Here is a 13759-nt window from a genome sequence, read left to right on the forward strand (position 1 = left end):
CTCCTGCCACAGGTTGGCAGAAAACAACAAGCGATGAATCGTCAGGTGTTTGCTGATTGTATTTATTGCAGTATTTGAAGCATCATTTCAGTTTCTCAGGGAAACAAGCTCAGAACATCCGCTCCACATGGACACACTTAAATAGAACGAGCGCTTCTTTCAAAACAAAGACTCTGTAAATATTTTACACGTGATTATATTTCCATGCCTGGACCTCATCACAAACAGGAATGCAGGAAGTGAAACAACATTTAAATACGAGAGATTTGGCTTTGACCTCGACCCAACAACGTGGCTTTAAGTGCTTCTTCAATGTACATCATTTAACTTCTTCAACGCAGAAAAATACAATTTCAACCCTGGTCACATCTATTTAGGAGTCAGTAACTGACAGATAATCAAATTCACATCAGTATTAATATAAATCACCTCCACACTAATATGTAAAACCCCAGTATGTTCAATTTATTGTAAATTAAGACCAAGATAAGCAACAAATTCTCACATTTGAGAAGCTGGAACCATCGAATGACTTAAAGAATTAATCAATTATCAAAATAGTTGCAGATTAATTGTCTTTTTCCTTCAAAAGCCAATGTTTTGTGTGTCGGTGGCGGATGAGAAGCTGAATGTGACTCTAAAAGGAAATAGATTTAAACACCTGACCCTCGGGGTTTCTGGTTGGCTGTTACTAAACTGATGAACCAAATGTGACTTTTACATTGAACTATTTAAACTGTGCTTTTCCACGATGGATGTTAAACTCCCATCGCGGCATCAACGGTCTGTTGGTGGCGGACGAGAAGGAGCAGAACTTCACGTTTGTTGCTCCTCCATGTTTCTGATCGTCATTCTTCCATCGTGAAAACCAAACACATGACGACCTTCATGTGAGTTTGACACATGCAGAGTCACTGGAAATGTCCCGTGTTGTTCTTGCTCATTCATCAGAGGAAGAGAAGGACAGTTCTGGGTTTTCCACCAGAGACGTCTCTTTACTGTGTCGGCCTCCTTTTCTGTTATCTTTGATTGGGAATGACACCACGTCACATTTTACTAACAATGCTGGAAGCTTGGCTTGTGTTAATCACAGATATGACCCTCGCTGCTTCACCCCAAAAAAAACCCAACAAAGTCCCGGTCCCTCGTCTGCTCCTCCTCATCGCTCCAGTTCACTCATCAGAGACTCCACGGCCGCCAGGAAACAAGCCTCAAACTCCTGGTCGGAGAATCGTTCCACGGAGCGCCGGGCGTTTCGTCGGATCTCCAGTCTAGCCGCCGGTGACAGCGCCAGGATGGTTTCCATGACAGCGGCGTAGCTGTCCTCGCTGTCGGCCAGGAAACCCGTCTGTCCGCCCTCGTACGGCACCACGATGTCCAGCTTTGGACCTCCGGACTTGTGGGCGAGGACGATGGTTCCTGCAGCCATGCACTCCACCACACCTGGCACAGAGAGAGAGGACAGATGTTCACCTGGTCTCATACAGAAACATTTACTGCTGAGCGCAGACATCAGAGATCACGTCATCAGAGCTAACGGGAGAATCAGAGACAGGCAAACATGCTGAAGAGGAAAGTAACTGTCTCTGTTTATCATCTCTGAACGATGAACGACGACAGGTCAACAAGAAATACCGCTGCCGACATCTAAAGTTTTTTCTCAGACTTGTCAAGATCAGTTCTACAGAGTGCTAAACTTTCATCAGCCTCAGCTGGATGCGACACAGGTGTTTTCGTTGTGTGTGTGTTGTCCTCACCTATGCCGAAGTGTTCGTTCCACATGGTGTGCAGACCGACGGTGGCGTCCACCAGCTCCCTCTTCAGCTCGTCAAACGGGACGTTCAGTTTGAAGTCGACTCTGTCCGTCACGTCCAGCTCCTGGCAGAGCCCCCGCAGCATCAGCACCCTCTCCTCGTCCTCCTGGTTCCTGCATCCGCCGATCAGCACCAGCCGCAGCGACTCCCGCCCCCCGGGCCCCTCCCCTTTCCTGTCCAGCAGTTTGCGAAACGCCCGAATCTGCAGCCGGTGGTCCTTCTCCGGCCTGAACTGACCCACCGACACGATGGAGTGGCACTTCCTGTCCCCTCCTCCTCCTCCTCCTCCTCGTTCCTCTTCCTCTCCACTCCCCAGCTCCTGTCCGAGCTCCTCCCAGCCCTCCTCCATCTCGTCCTCGTCCTCCTCCTCCAGCGGGACGTCCAGAAAGGCCCTGACGTCGCAGGGCGGGTATACGATGCTGGTGCGGCTCGGGGAGCGCCACAGAGCCAGGATGTGTCCCAGCGTCCAGGTGGAGTTCACCATGATGACGTCGCTGCAGGAGCCGGCGAGGCCGTAGAGCAGGGCGAAGCAGCAGTAGTACACCACCTTCACCGCACTCAGCACGGGGTTCCTGGAGATGAAGTCAGCGTTGTTGAACCTGGAAGACAGAAGAGGAAGAAGACAGTTTCAACCTCTACCCAGACAGGTACATACAGCTGTGACAGGATGGCAGGTGTGTGTCTGTTACCTGGGGTTCCTCTCTCTGACCACAGACAACATGTCAGTACTGACGGTGGGGTAGTGGACGTAGCTCGCCACTTTACAGCCTCCCAGGTAGCGGAAGATTGGCAGGGTGAAGGCGTAGCCCATCGAGTCCACGTACAGGTCAGGAACACAGGCCGTCAGAGCCTCCCAGCCTAAAACACACACACACACACACACACACACGGACGTTGAAAACGAACCACAACACACTGCATTAGCTCTTATTGTGTTTGAACGCTCTTTCCGGTCGTACCGAGGAACATGGAGCCGGCGCTCTGGCCCAGCAGCGTGAAGTGAGGGTACGACGCGGCCTCCACCAGCAAGCGGTGACGCAGGAAGACGAAGGTGACCGGTCGAGGCAGCGTGATGTTGAAACGCTGTCTTGCTCCCTCCAGAATCTGCTCCCCGGTCACGCCCTGGTCGCCCGTGTACACCACGAAGGAGACGCCGGGGTATCTGGGACGAGGGGGGAAAACATAAAGTGAGTTTTAGCGACTCACTTTAGTTCCAGTTCTTTGTTTTCAGGAATAATGAGGTGAATTCAGACAGTGGTGGGTTCAAGTTCGAGCAGCTTTAAAATAAACCACCAGACCACAGTGGGACTTTATTGATGCTGATCAGAGCTTCTGTCAGCTTTTATTATGAGGCCTGAAAATATGTGTTGGTGGTTGGAAGGTGTGTGACTTCTACTGTCTCTATTTCTTATTCTATTGTAGCTGCACGACTTTATCTTTCACTTGAAACAACCTCATGATACGAACGATTAGTCGGTTCTATTATCAATCAACCTTCATTGTTTTAGTAATTTTTCAAGCAGAACAGCCAGACGTGAAGATTTCCTTTGTCATATTTGATGATAAAGTCTTTGGACCAAGTAAACACGTAATGTCAAGATGTTCTGTGAGCTCTACATTAATATGGGCATGAGATATCATCGCTGCAGCTTCATAGGAACTAAGAGGCCAAGACCCTGTAGTGGAAGGTAAGTAATCACTACTGCTGTAATTAAGAACAAATTTGAGGTACTTGTACTTAACAGTATGATGCTTTGTCATAGATTAAATAGGATATACAAGTTGACAACTATTTTGACAATCATTTAAATCGTTCAAACACTTCCTGGTTCCAGCTGCTTTTCCTTCTAATACTTTAAATTTATTTTTAATCACTGTAGAGGTTTGTGCTGTTTTGTTTGGACAAAACAAACATTGTGATGATGAGCGTTTCTCATCATTTTCTGAATCTTTACAAACCAAACAATCAATCTGTTTATTGAGAAAATGATCAGTAGATTAAATCCAGAATGAAACTCAAATAAATAATAAATAACAAGCTCCGCCTCAACTAAATACAACAGTAAAATACTGATTATATATTAATGGATTATTAATTATAGTGTAATGATAAGATAGATAATAGTGTAACAGTCACAGGGGACATTTTGCACTCAGGACTTAGATTTAACATTTTCATGATTGTATTACAGCAGTACTTTTACTTGTAACGGCGTATATATACTTTTACTTGAGTCAAGATCTGAGTACTTCAACCTAAAGTACACTGAAGTATGGGAACAATGGTGTCCACATACTTTTGACCACGTAGTGTAATGGGATATTATAGTCGGATCATGGATGTATGATAAATAAAAAACTCTTCATACATCCATGAGTCCGACAGTCAGACAGCTGAATCCCATGTACCGGTGCATGAGGGCCCGCAGGGAGCACCACAGGACCCGCTCCCCGCCTCCGCCGGCGTTGCAGTAGGGGTGGAAGAAAGCCACCGCGGGGCCGCCGTCCCGAGCCCGGCGGGCTTTGCGGCGGCCCTGCAGCCACATGCGGAGCCCCAGCAGGACCAGCAGCAGGACCAGGGTCAGGAGCAGACTGAGGTAGGCGCAGGGCACAACCAGGGACCACAACAACCTGAGGAGGGGGAGACAAGAGCACCGTGAACCGGCTGTGGGTGGTCGTGACACCGATTAGCCTAGTAGCTGCTAGTGAGGCTAAAGTTAGCCGTCCGAGCGCCACAGAGACCCGGACTCGGTCTGAGTCAGAGGCTCGGTTCGTCTCAGGTCTAGACCTGGTTCCGAGCCGGGAGAGAGCGGCTGAGGAGACGTTTACCTCATTAAGTCGCAGAAACACAGGGAGAAGTGGTGCTGGTGCTCGTGTCCTGCCATTTTGACAACACTACTGATGACGTTTCACTGCCGTCAGCTGACCCACAGCCCTCTCTGTGATTGGCTGAGCGTTTGTTTACCTGCACGTCATTGACACGTGACTTTTTAATTTAATTTATTTATTTATTTCAACACATTAAAATAAAAATGATGCAAAGGAAATATAATAACATTTAAGAGACATTTGGTTTATTTTCATTTCTATAATTTTGATATGAAAAATAAGAAAACCTACAAATTATAATAATGATAAATAAATCCAAACAAAATAATTGTCTGTCTTTCCACTTAATGGTGGTTCTGGTTCTGGTCCTGGAGCCAGGCTGGTGGGAACTGGGAGTTGTGCTGGGAGCCATTATGGCTGTGAAGGAAGTCGCTGAGGCAAAAGGTGGGTGGTGGAGCTTGGAACCGCACATCTGCCAAAATACAGACTGAACTGTTATTATTATTATTATTATTATTATTATTATTATTATTATTGTTGTTGTTGTTAATAATAATAATAATAATTTAAGAAATACATAAAAACAGGAGATAATACAGATTCATAAATAATAGAAAAACCAACAAACAAACTAGTAAATAGCTCTTACAGCCACAACTATCAGATCTGACAAAAACTATTTTGGTCAGAGGACTAAAATTAAATCAAAATCAGGGGCTAAAATTATCACTGGATCACCACAGGATGAACAGTGGTTAATAGAGGAAGTTGTTGATGCAGTACGTGATATCACTAGTGATTATTAATGTGTTAAAATGCAGCTGCTGGTTGAGTTATATAAATCAATGCCACAGAGCAGCAGATCAACCTGACTGAAGGAGCTCCAGCAGCTGGTTCCTGGGGCGGGTTCGTGTTGGTTTACGGGGGAAACCCGCAGTGATTCTGTCCGTCAGTCGTTTGGAGGCGACGGGCAGCAGAGGTGCGGGTGGGGCTACCCTCGGTGCGGGGGTGTCAGCATCCTGCCTGCTGGGTCCCCTGGTACCTGCGCCGCCTTGATCCAGGGGCAGCGGCTGCATCACTGCGGTGAAGAGTGGTGACACCAGTAAGTGAAGTGGATGAAAGACTTGTTCTTGTTCACAGAATCTGACTGGATTATTGAGGTGAGCTCACCTGAAGGTCTGGGAGCAGGAGGGGTTTTCACAACAGGAGGGGTCCTTTTCGGGGCCAGGGGCCTCCGAAGAGCCAGATGTGGTCAGAGGACATGATGTGGACTGAACATGTAGGTCATGTTGTACTTCTGAGAGTCAGGAGACAGGATGTGAAAGTACAGCAGAGTTTATTAATGTTCATATGAAGCTGCAAGGAAACACCAACAAAACTTCTCCTCTCTTCTCTGACCTCCTTTTCTCCAAATCCAGCTGTCGGATACTCGTTTGTCTCTGAGGTGAAGTGGAGTCAAGTTCAGTTCAGAGAGAAATACTTTTTTACTGCATTTACCTGCCAGCTGCTGTTAATACGACTTAACAGAGACTCTTCATACTAAATATATAATTAACAGATGGTGCAATTATATAGATTAATCAATCACTAATCAACACCGTAGAGATTAGTTAAAATAGCAGGTTTGTTGTAAGATCAATTTAATTTAGTACAAATTATAGCACCCTAACCTTAGCCCTAACTAACCATAACCAGCTAACTCCGACTAACTAGTTGTTTGACTCGACTGAACAAATTAATCTTATTTAACTTAATATTTTATCAGTAAAAGGCTGAAGCTCGTTGATCAAATCACCCAGAATGAAGAAATAATAACAATCTTACTTGACAGATTTTTTCTTTTCGGTTTCTCTTTCAACAGACAGGCTCCTTAGCAACGGCCATAGCAACTGTCAACTCAAACGTGTGTGTGTGTGTGTGTGTGTGTGTGTGTGTGTGTGTGTGTGTGTGTGTGTGTGTCCAGCCTCCGGACATGGAGCCCTCTTTACCTGTCTGTGTCTCTGCCTTTTGATCTGTCTCTATATACATGTCTGTCTTCACCTGTCTGACTCTTCACTACCTGTCTGCTTACCTGTCTATCTAACTGTTTACTTAACGGTACCGTTCTGTCTCTATATTTACACCCTTGTTTCTAACTAGGCTACCTGTCTATCTCAAGCTTCGACTGGCATCTCCAACTACCTGTCTGTCTCTAACCACCTGTCTGTGTCTCTGCCTGTTCATCTGTGTCTGTCTTTTAACTACCTGTCTTTCCACCTGTATTTCTTCAAAATAACTTCCTGTTTTTTTGATTGTTTTCCCTTGTGTCCTCCCAGCTACCTGTCTGTCTCTATATCTCTATAGCTTCTTTATCGACCCGTCTGTCTCTCTGCACACCTGTCTCTCTGGCTGCTTGAGTAGATGAATAAACCTCTTGATCAGATTATTGAGTCTGAATGGATGAAGTGGATTTGGTTTCTATTAACACCCCCACTCCTGAGAGACCTAAACCTCCCACCATCACAGTCCCGCTGACCCCTCTCAAACCCGGAAACATGTCACCAAAATTCCTTCAGACCAGGTTGCGAGGGTCACCTTGCCTTGAAGCCAGCGTGCATCGCCATATAAAGACAAAACCTTTCATTCCTGTTTCTGAAAGCGTTGTGTTGTCACTTCCTTCCTCGTAGATTTGAATACGTGCGTTGTCGCCCTGCTGTCGGTGCCTGTTGAGCAGCGAGCAGCACAGCAGCCACACGGACCAACTGAGGAACAGAGAGAGCGACAGAAACACAACAAGTAGTCCTCCACGCCCAGACATCACCAGCCTCCTCGCATCACCTCCCAGGTAAGGAAATATGAGTCCATGTGGCCTCCGAGCCATGCGGGTGTTCCCTGAAGGCATCGTGGTGGCGCGAGAAGCACCTGAGAGGGACTTTGATTTATTTTATTCTTGTTTGTGTGAAAGAGGAAGTGTAGAAAATACAAAGAGGAGAAGACAGAGTGTGTAACTGTGTTTGAAATCCACTGCTGTTGCATTAACTCTTGCTCAGACTAAATTTTCATAATCTAAACCCCGAGCTTCCGTCGCTGCTTCAACTTCTTGCTGCTCCGCTCGCAAATCATCCAGCTTCATAAAACAGCACCGGACAAACAAACCTACATTGTTTATGTTGAAAACTTTGTGAGTGTTTGATTTGAATCATTCAAACTTGTGTAAATGAGAAGAAGAGAGCAGTTAGCGGCAGCGCGAGGCCTGCAGGGGAACAGAGGAAGAAGAAGTTAAACCACTGCAACGAGCTGAAAAGGAAGTTTGTGGTTAGCTTCACTTCAACTGCAAAAAAAACTAAAAAACCCAGCGACAGGATGAAGAGAAGCTCAGATAGTACAGAAGATAGATACAGAAGAGTATTTCATTAGAGTTGAATCTCTTCATGTTGGTGGATGAAGGATGTGGAGCTGTAGCAGATCTGGTCAGGGGAACTCAAGCACGTGTCAGTCATGCTAATGAGGCTCAGCACATGCAAATCCCGCGGCGACGGCAGCGACCAAGGCCGCGCTGCTCAGAGAGGATCCCTCTGGTAGTGCAGAGCTTTGTCACATGACTTGGACTAGAGTCATGAATCTGGTGTCTCTATAAGACTCACAGTGATGTGTGACTTTAGCTTTATGATTTTATATCGTCTGAGACCACTTTCGCCACTGCGTCTGGTCACGTCATGATATCTTGAATCGCCACATTCAGATGTAAAGACGGTAAAAACAGGAAATACTCTGTGTGTTTAGTGAATAGCACAAACCAACGGCCTCTAACTCAACAAGAAAATACACACAACACCGAGACACAAACGATGATACAGTAAAAACGCAATACAATGACAGGACCATGAAACAGCCAGCAGCAGGTCTGTGGGTGAAGAGATCCACACGTCCATCCCCTCAGAAAAAGTCCAAATGAGGATTTACTAAAGGGCGCCTTACTTACAAAGTGGTTCACCTGGTTAATGAAAGGTAACGAAATGATGTGACAGTGATGAGATCTTATCAGCTTCTTGTCTAATTTTTTAATTACTTGATTACTTTTTAAAACTAAAACACACACACCTAAAAAGATCTTGTTATTACGTCATTTCTGTAAATTTACTGAACTGTCACTTTGTTCCTTGTGACTTGTTTGAGGGAAACTTTGATGTACTGATGGAACAAGTCGTGAAGTTAAGAGCGTCATCGATCTGACATTAAGGCAGGTGAGAAGAGGACGAGGACGTTGTCATGTGGGGAGGAGAGGAGAGATCTGGCCTGATTGACTCGAGTTAAACTCGTGTGTAAACTGTTTCTCTGTTCGTACGTAAAGCTCATATTAAAGAGCACCTTCACCTGATTTCACCTGTTGGACTAAGACAAAGTGAAGACAGGTTTCTTCCTTCGCACCTGTAAAACAAAGACTTTGTCCCACTTCTGGATAAAGCTGCTAAACAACACTTCACCCGTGATAAAACTTTGTGGAGGAAGCCAGTCTGCAAGTCCAGATGTAAGAAGACATTTAAGTTGAAAATGTAGAAAAGTTGCTGCCTTGTCTTGAGTGGTAGTTTGTGTCCTTGCAGAGCAGTTTTTAGGGATTATGGGAGAGAAGCATCATCATACAGGGCTCTGCCTTCTTAGTGACATCAGGCTACTGCCCATCGAGCTCCATCAGCTTTGTCCTCTGTTTTAAGACCTTAAAGCTGCATTACGTGATTTATTTTGTACCACTAGGAGGCAGAAAGACTCACTGACCCATCATGCATTTGGAGTTGTGTTTCTGGTCACTATTCCCTCTCTTTTAGCTCTGGTTTGGTCTCCAGCAGCTCCTGAGGGAAATATCTGGCTCCCAGAAGCTAAAGATGATGCTAAGCTTGTTAGCTGCTGTAAACAGTCAGAGGGACCGTAAACAAGAGCTAACAGAGGTAGCAGCAGTAGCTGTTGATTCTCAGTGGGATCAGCACTGCCAACAACACTTCTGCATTACTCAGAGAAATTTGACTCAATATTAAAATAAAACAACAAAACAACCTTTAAGCATTTTTAACTTTGATACAGATGTGAGTTACAGATAAACTGATGGATTCATCTTCCCATCACACATTCCCATCATCGTCACCTGTAACTCCTTCCTCTGTGTTGGAAACAATTTGGATGAAGAGAAGTTTTCTTTTGTTTTCGTTGTTTTGACGGTTTATTTACATAAAAACAAACCTCCATAGTTCCACAGTTAGTTCCTGTGAAAACATCAGAGTCTGGCATCAGGCCATAGGAGATTTCTCACCAGACAGGTTTGAATGCAGGGATCTGTGAACTTCATTTTACTATAGCTGCGTTTCCAAGAGAAAATATTTGTTGTTTGTTATCTCTGGGAACCAGTCAGCTCATGTTCACACAACAGTAGCAGATTCAAACACACTTTAATTTGCATTTTCTTTTCAAGATGTTCAGGAAATTTGCTTAAAATTTGTGCCACATTTGGATGGAAGCTTCCCTGGTGGTGGTTTGATTCCCAGTAAAGCCTGGGTGGCTGCAGGGCTGCAACTAACAAATACCCATTAATAACTTCACCGAGCCCAAAGCGACGTCTTTAAATGTCTCATTTTATCTAAAATATTCAAAGCACAGTGAAATAAAAGAGAAAAGAAACAGATAATCTTCATTTTAGAGGCTGGAAACAACAAATATTTGGTTTAAAGTGTGAAATGAATCTTTAAATTAATGGTGATTAATTTTATATGCATTGATTAATCAGTGAATCCTGTGCATTGATAAATAAAAATCGTTTATATGTTTATTTAATTGGATTTCCATTAGTTTCTGTAGCAGTTGCTAATCCTCTGCATGTAAAAAGATGTGCAAATAAAACATGAATTAACCATGAAATCCAGGAGAAAAAGAGAAAAATTAAAATAAAAAAAGCAGCAAATATTAATAAAATACAACCAAATTAAAAAAAAACAGTAATTGGTTCAAATTCCTTGTTATAATATAAAAGAAATTAAAAGCAAAGACAAAAGAAAAAATAATTACAACAACACAGGTACAAGCTCACAACCGACGCTGAAGGTTGATAACTTGGACAGAAAAGGTGAAAGAGAAGCTCAGAGCAGCAGCTCAGTGACATCTGCACCTAAAGTGTCAGAGTGACTCATTCGGCCACATTTAGGCTCCAGGAGACGCAGAGCTGAATTCATCAGAGCCAAGTTTCATTTCTGCTTCTGAGCTGCAGAGACACTGAAGTCACTTCTCACTTCTGCCACGAGCCACGACACAGATAAGACGGACGTCCTTAAAAATAATCTCCGAATCTATGTACACGTCCTTTAAAGCCTCATGTTTGATCTCATGAAGATAAACTTCAGCTGTTTTACATCAAAATTTGATTATTTGTGTTTTTTAAAACATTAGTATGAAAAGTCATAATTTTAACAACATGTAAAAGTGTCTGTGCTTCAGTGGGAGGAAGCGGGTGTTGGAGGTTTACCCAGAGTTCACTGTGGTCTGAGCAGCCGCCCAGTCATTCTGTCTTCTTCTATACTTTTTAAATGCTGATACATTCTGAATAAATCAATGGGGGGTTTGTTCAGTTCAGTTCATGTTTGTAGAGTTCAAAAAGTCTGAGGACTATTTTCTTTTTTTTAATTCATGTGCAGTGAATTAGTAATGTGTGTGCATGAGGCGTTACTGTAACAGCTGAAGTCGTAGGTTGTCACTGATGTGCCTGAATAAATACTGAATTATATAAACAAATGCTGAATTATATCAACAAACACTGAATTATATCAACAAATGCTGAATTATATCAACAAACACTGAATTATATCAACAAATGCTGAATTATATCAACACTGAATTATATCAACAAATACTGAATTATATCAACAAATGCTGAATTATATCAACAAACACTGAATTATATCAACAAATACTGAATTATATCAACAAATGCTGAATTATATCAACAAACACTGAATTATATCAACAAATGCTGAATTATATCAACACTGAATTATATCAACAAATGCTGAATTATATCAACACTGAATTATATCAACAAATACTGAATTATATAAACAAATGCTGAATTATATCAACAAATGCTGAATTATATCAACAAATACTGAATTATATCAACAAATGCTGAATTAGTTCCCTCATATTAAAATCATCTTGACTTCTCCTTCATTACATTTGTCTGTGCTTCCTCATTCTTTTTATACAGCTGTGATGCTGCATTGGATTTTACAGTGATACTGTCCAGTATCAGTGTTAGAGGGAAACAAATAGACAGAATATCATTAACTCTGACTTTACCCTCCAGCTTCATACAGACACAGGCAGAAATATATGAGGTGATGTTTCTCTTCTAAGTAATTTTTCCTCCAGCAGAGCAGGAAGTTTAATCGCTCATCTTGAAGCTCGAAGTCAGTCTTTGTGGTTTAAAATGTCCTCTTCAGGTCTTTCTCAATGCTGTACGTGTTTGTGTGTGTGTGTGTGTGTGAGCATATGTGTGTCTGTGTGCGTGTGTGTGTGTGTGTGTGTGTGTGTTTGTTGGCACCAGTTCACATTTTACTCTACCAAATAAGGATCTGCAAACGCACAGTTAAAGTGAATCATGAGAAGCTGTAATAAAATGTCTGTGTCATGTGATCAGCTTCTTCTCAGAGTTGCTTCACTCTTCTTCAGCTGTTTCCTTCCTTCACAGACACAAAGCTCAACATCTGTGTCGAGCTGTACTTAACTTAACAACCACAAAATGATGGCTGCAATTCACTTAATATAACGTATAACATCTTGTTTTAGAGCTCAAAAATTCAGCCGATCAATCAGTCGATTGATAAGAATAATTTACTTTTTCTTGGACGTTTGAAGATGTCACCTTCAGTTCAGTTACATTTTTGACAATGTTTTAATGTTTCTTAGACAAAAAGAAGAATCTAAAAAGAGATATAAGATTAATATCATGTTGATCCAGTTTTATTGGAGACAGAGTTTGTTTTTCTTTAAAATGCTTTATGGGTTTTCATCCAATTAATCGATATTTACAGAAACTTCAGAAAGATGTTGATTTAAGCCGCAGTCCTGTGGGAAACTCAGTAAATGATCCTGATTTATTATTGATCATATCCACCCTCCATTATTACATCACTCTGGATGAAATCTATTGTTTGGATTCAGTAACTGTGGATCATTGCTCTGATTTCTATTTAATTACTTGTTTGTTATTTTATATGGAGAACCACAAGTGTCACGGAAATAAGTAATAAAAATTTCATTAATTAATAACTAATTGTACAATACAAATGTGCAGAAATAAATGTGTTTGCAAATGTATTTATTTATAATAGATATACTAAATTACAAAGTAATTAATTGTTGGATTTTTAAAAGAGCAATTATGAAATTAATTTACAAATCAAATATTAATCTATCAATAAATAGTTTAAATTAAAGAAAGGTTTATAAAAACAACATAAAACAGTTGATAAGTACATGAATGAACTCATAAGTTTAAAAAGAGGAAAAATTAAATTTAAATAACTGGATCCACAAAATGAATTAGGATACAGATTTTAATCAGGCGTTTAAAAGAGCAGTTTCCTTTTCATTTGCATGTCCATTTCCTCACTGCTTTTCCTCTTCCTAATAGAAATAATATCTGTGACACTTTGGGACTCGTGCTGGTGAAACAAGGTAAAAAATGCAAATCAGCCACGAGATGTGACGAGTCTCAGTTTTCTTAGATTAAAAATATTTATTCAGCGACTCCAAACATGAGAAACATCATATAATCTGATGAACTAATGATGAATCCCAGAAAAGTTTATAATTAACGGTCTCAGACACTGAGATGCTCCAATCTCGATTGGAGCCATGAGTTATTAATAAATCCAGTTTATCAGTCATTACATTTACTGTATCAGATTATTTGTTAACTAACTTCCCTCCATACGTTTGTCCAGCAGTCAGAGCTGCAGGTTACCTGTGCAGGTGCTCAGATCTTATTACACACACCAATAACAAGCAGAGGAACAGTATGAGTCTCTGTGAGACAGGAAGTGCCGCAGAAGCAGGAAGTGTTCGACCAGCAGAAGTGAGAACTGTCAGCAGTTTGC

At 42.2% G+C, this 13759-nt stretch overlaps 2 protein-coding genes across 2 annotated transcripts in view; one reads left to right on the top strand and one right to left on the bottom strand.

Moving 5' to 3' along the window:
- Window positions 1–46: 46 nt before the first annotated feature.
- Window positions 47–4747, bottom strand: LOC130177903 (GDP-Man:Man(3)GlcNAc(2)-PP-Dol alpha-1,2-mannosyltransferase-like). The gene is made up of 6 exons (XM_056389905.1): window positions 4644–4747; window positions 4224–4445; window positions 2774–2976; window positions 2504–2672; window positions 1758–2413; window positions 47–1443 (listed from the first exon to the last, which is right to left on the bottom strand). Exons 1-6 carry the CDS (start codon window positions 4697–4699, stop codon window positions 1160–1162), a joined length of 1590 nt encoding a protein of 529 aa, XP_056245880.1. The 5' UTR covers window positions 4700–4747; the 3' UTR covers window positions 47–1159.
- A 2566-nt stretch (window positions 4748–7313) lies between these two features.
- lcp1 (lymphocyte cytosolic protein 1 (L-plastin)) overlaps window positions 7314–13759 on the top strand; it is a 30978-nt gene continuing 24532 nt past the window's right edge. Inside the window, exon 1 of the mRNA XM_056389703.1 lies at window positions 7314–7467. The gene's annotated coding sequence lies outside the window, so the exon portion shown is untranslated. The remainder of the gene's footprint in view (window positions 7468–13759) is intronic.

This window comes from Seriola aureovittata, chromosome 11, assembly GCF_021018895.1.
Source record: "Seriola aureovittata isolate HTS-2021-v1 ecotype China chromosome 11, ASM2101889v1, whole genome shotgun sequence".
In the NCBI taxonomy this organism is placed as follows: domain Eukaryota; kingdom Metazoa; phylum Chordata; class Actinopteri; order Carangiformes; family Carangidae; genus Seriola; species Seriola aureovittata.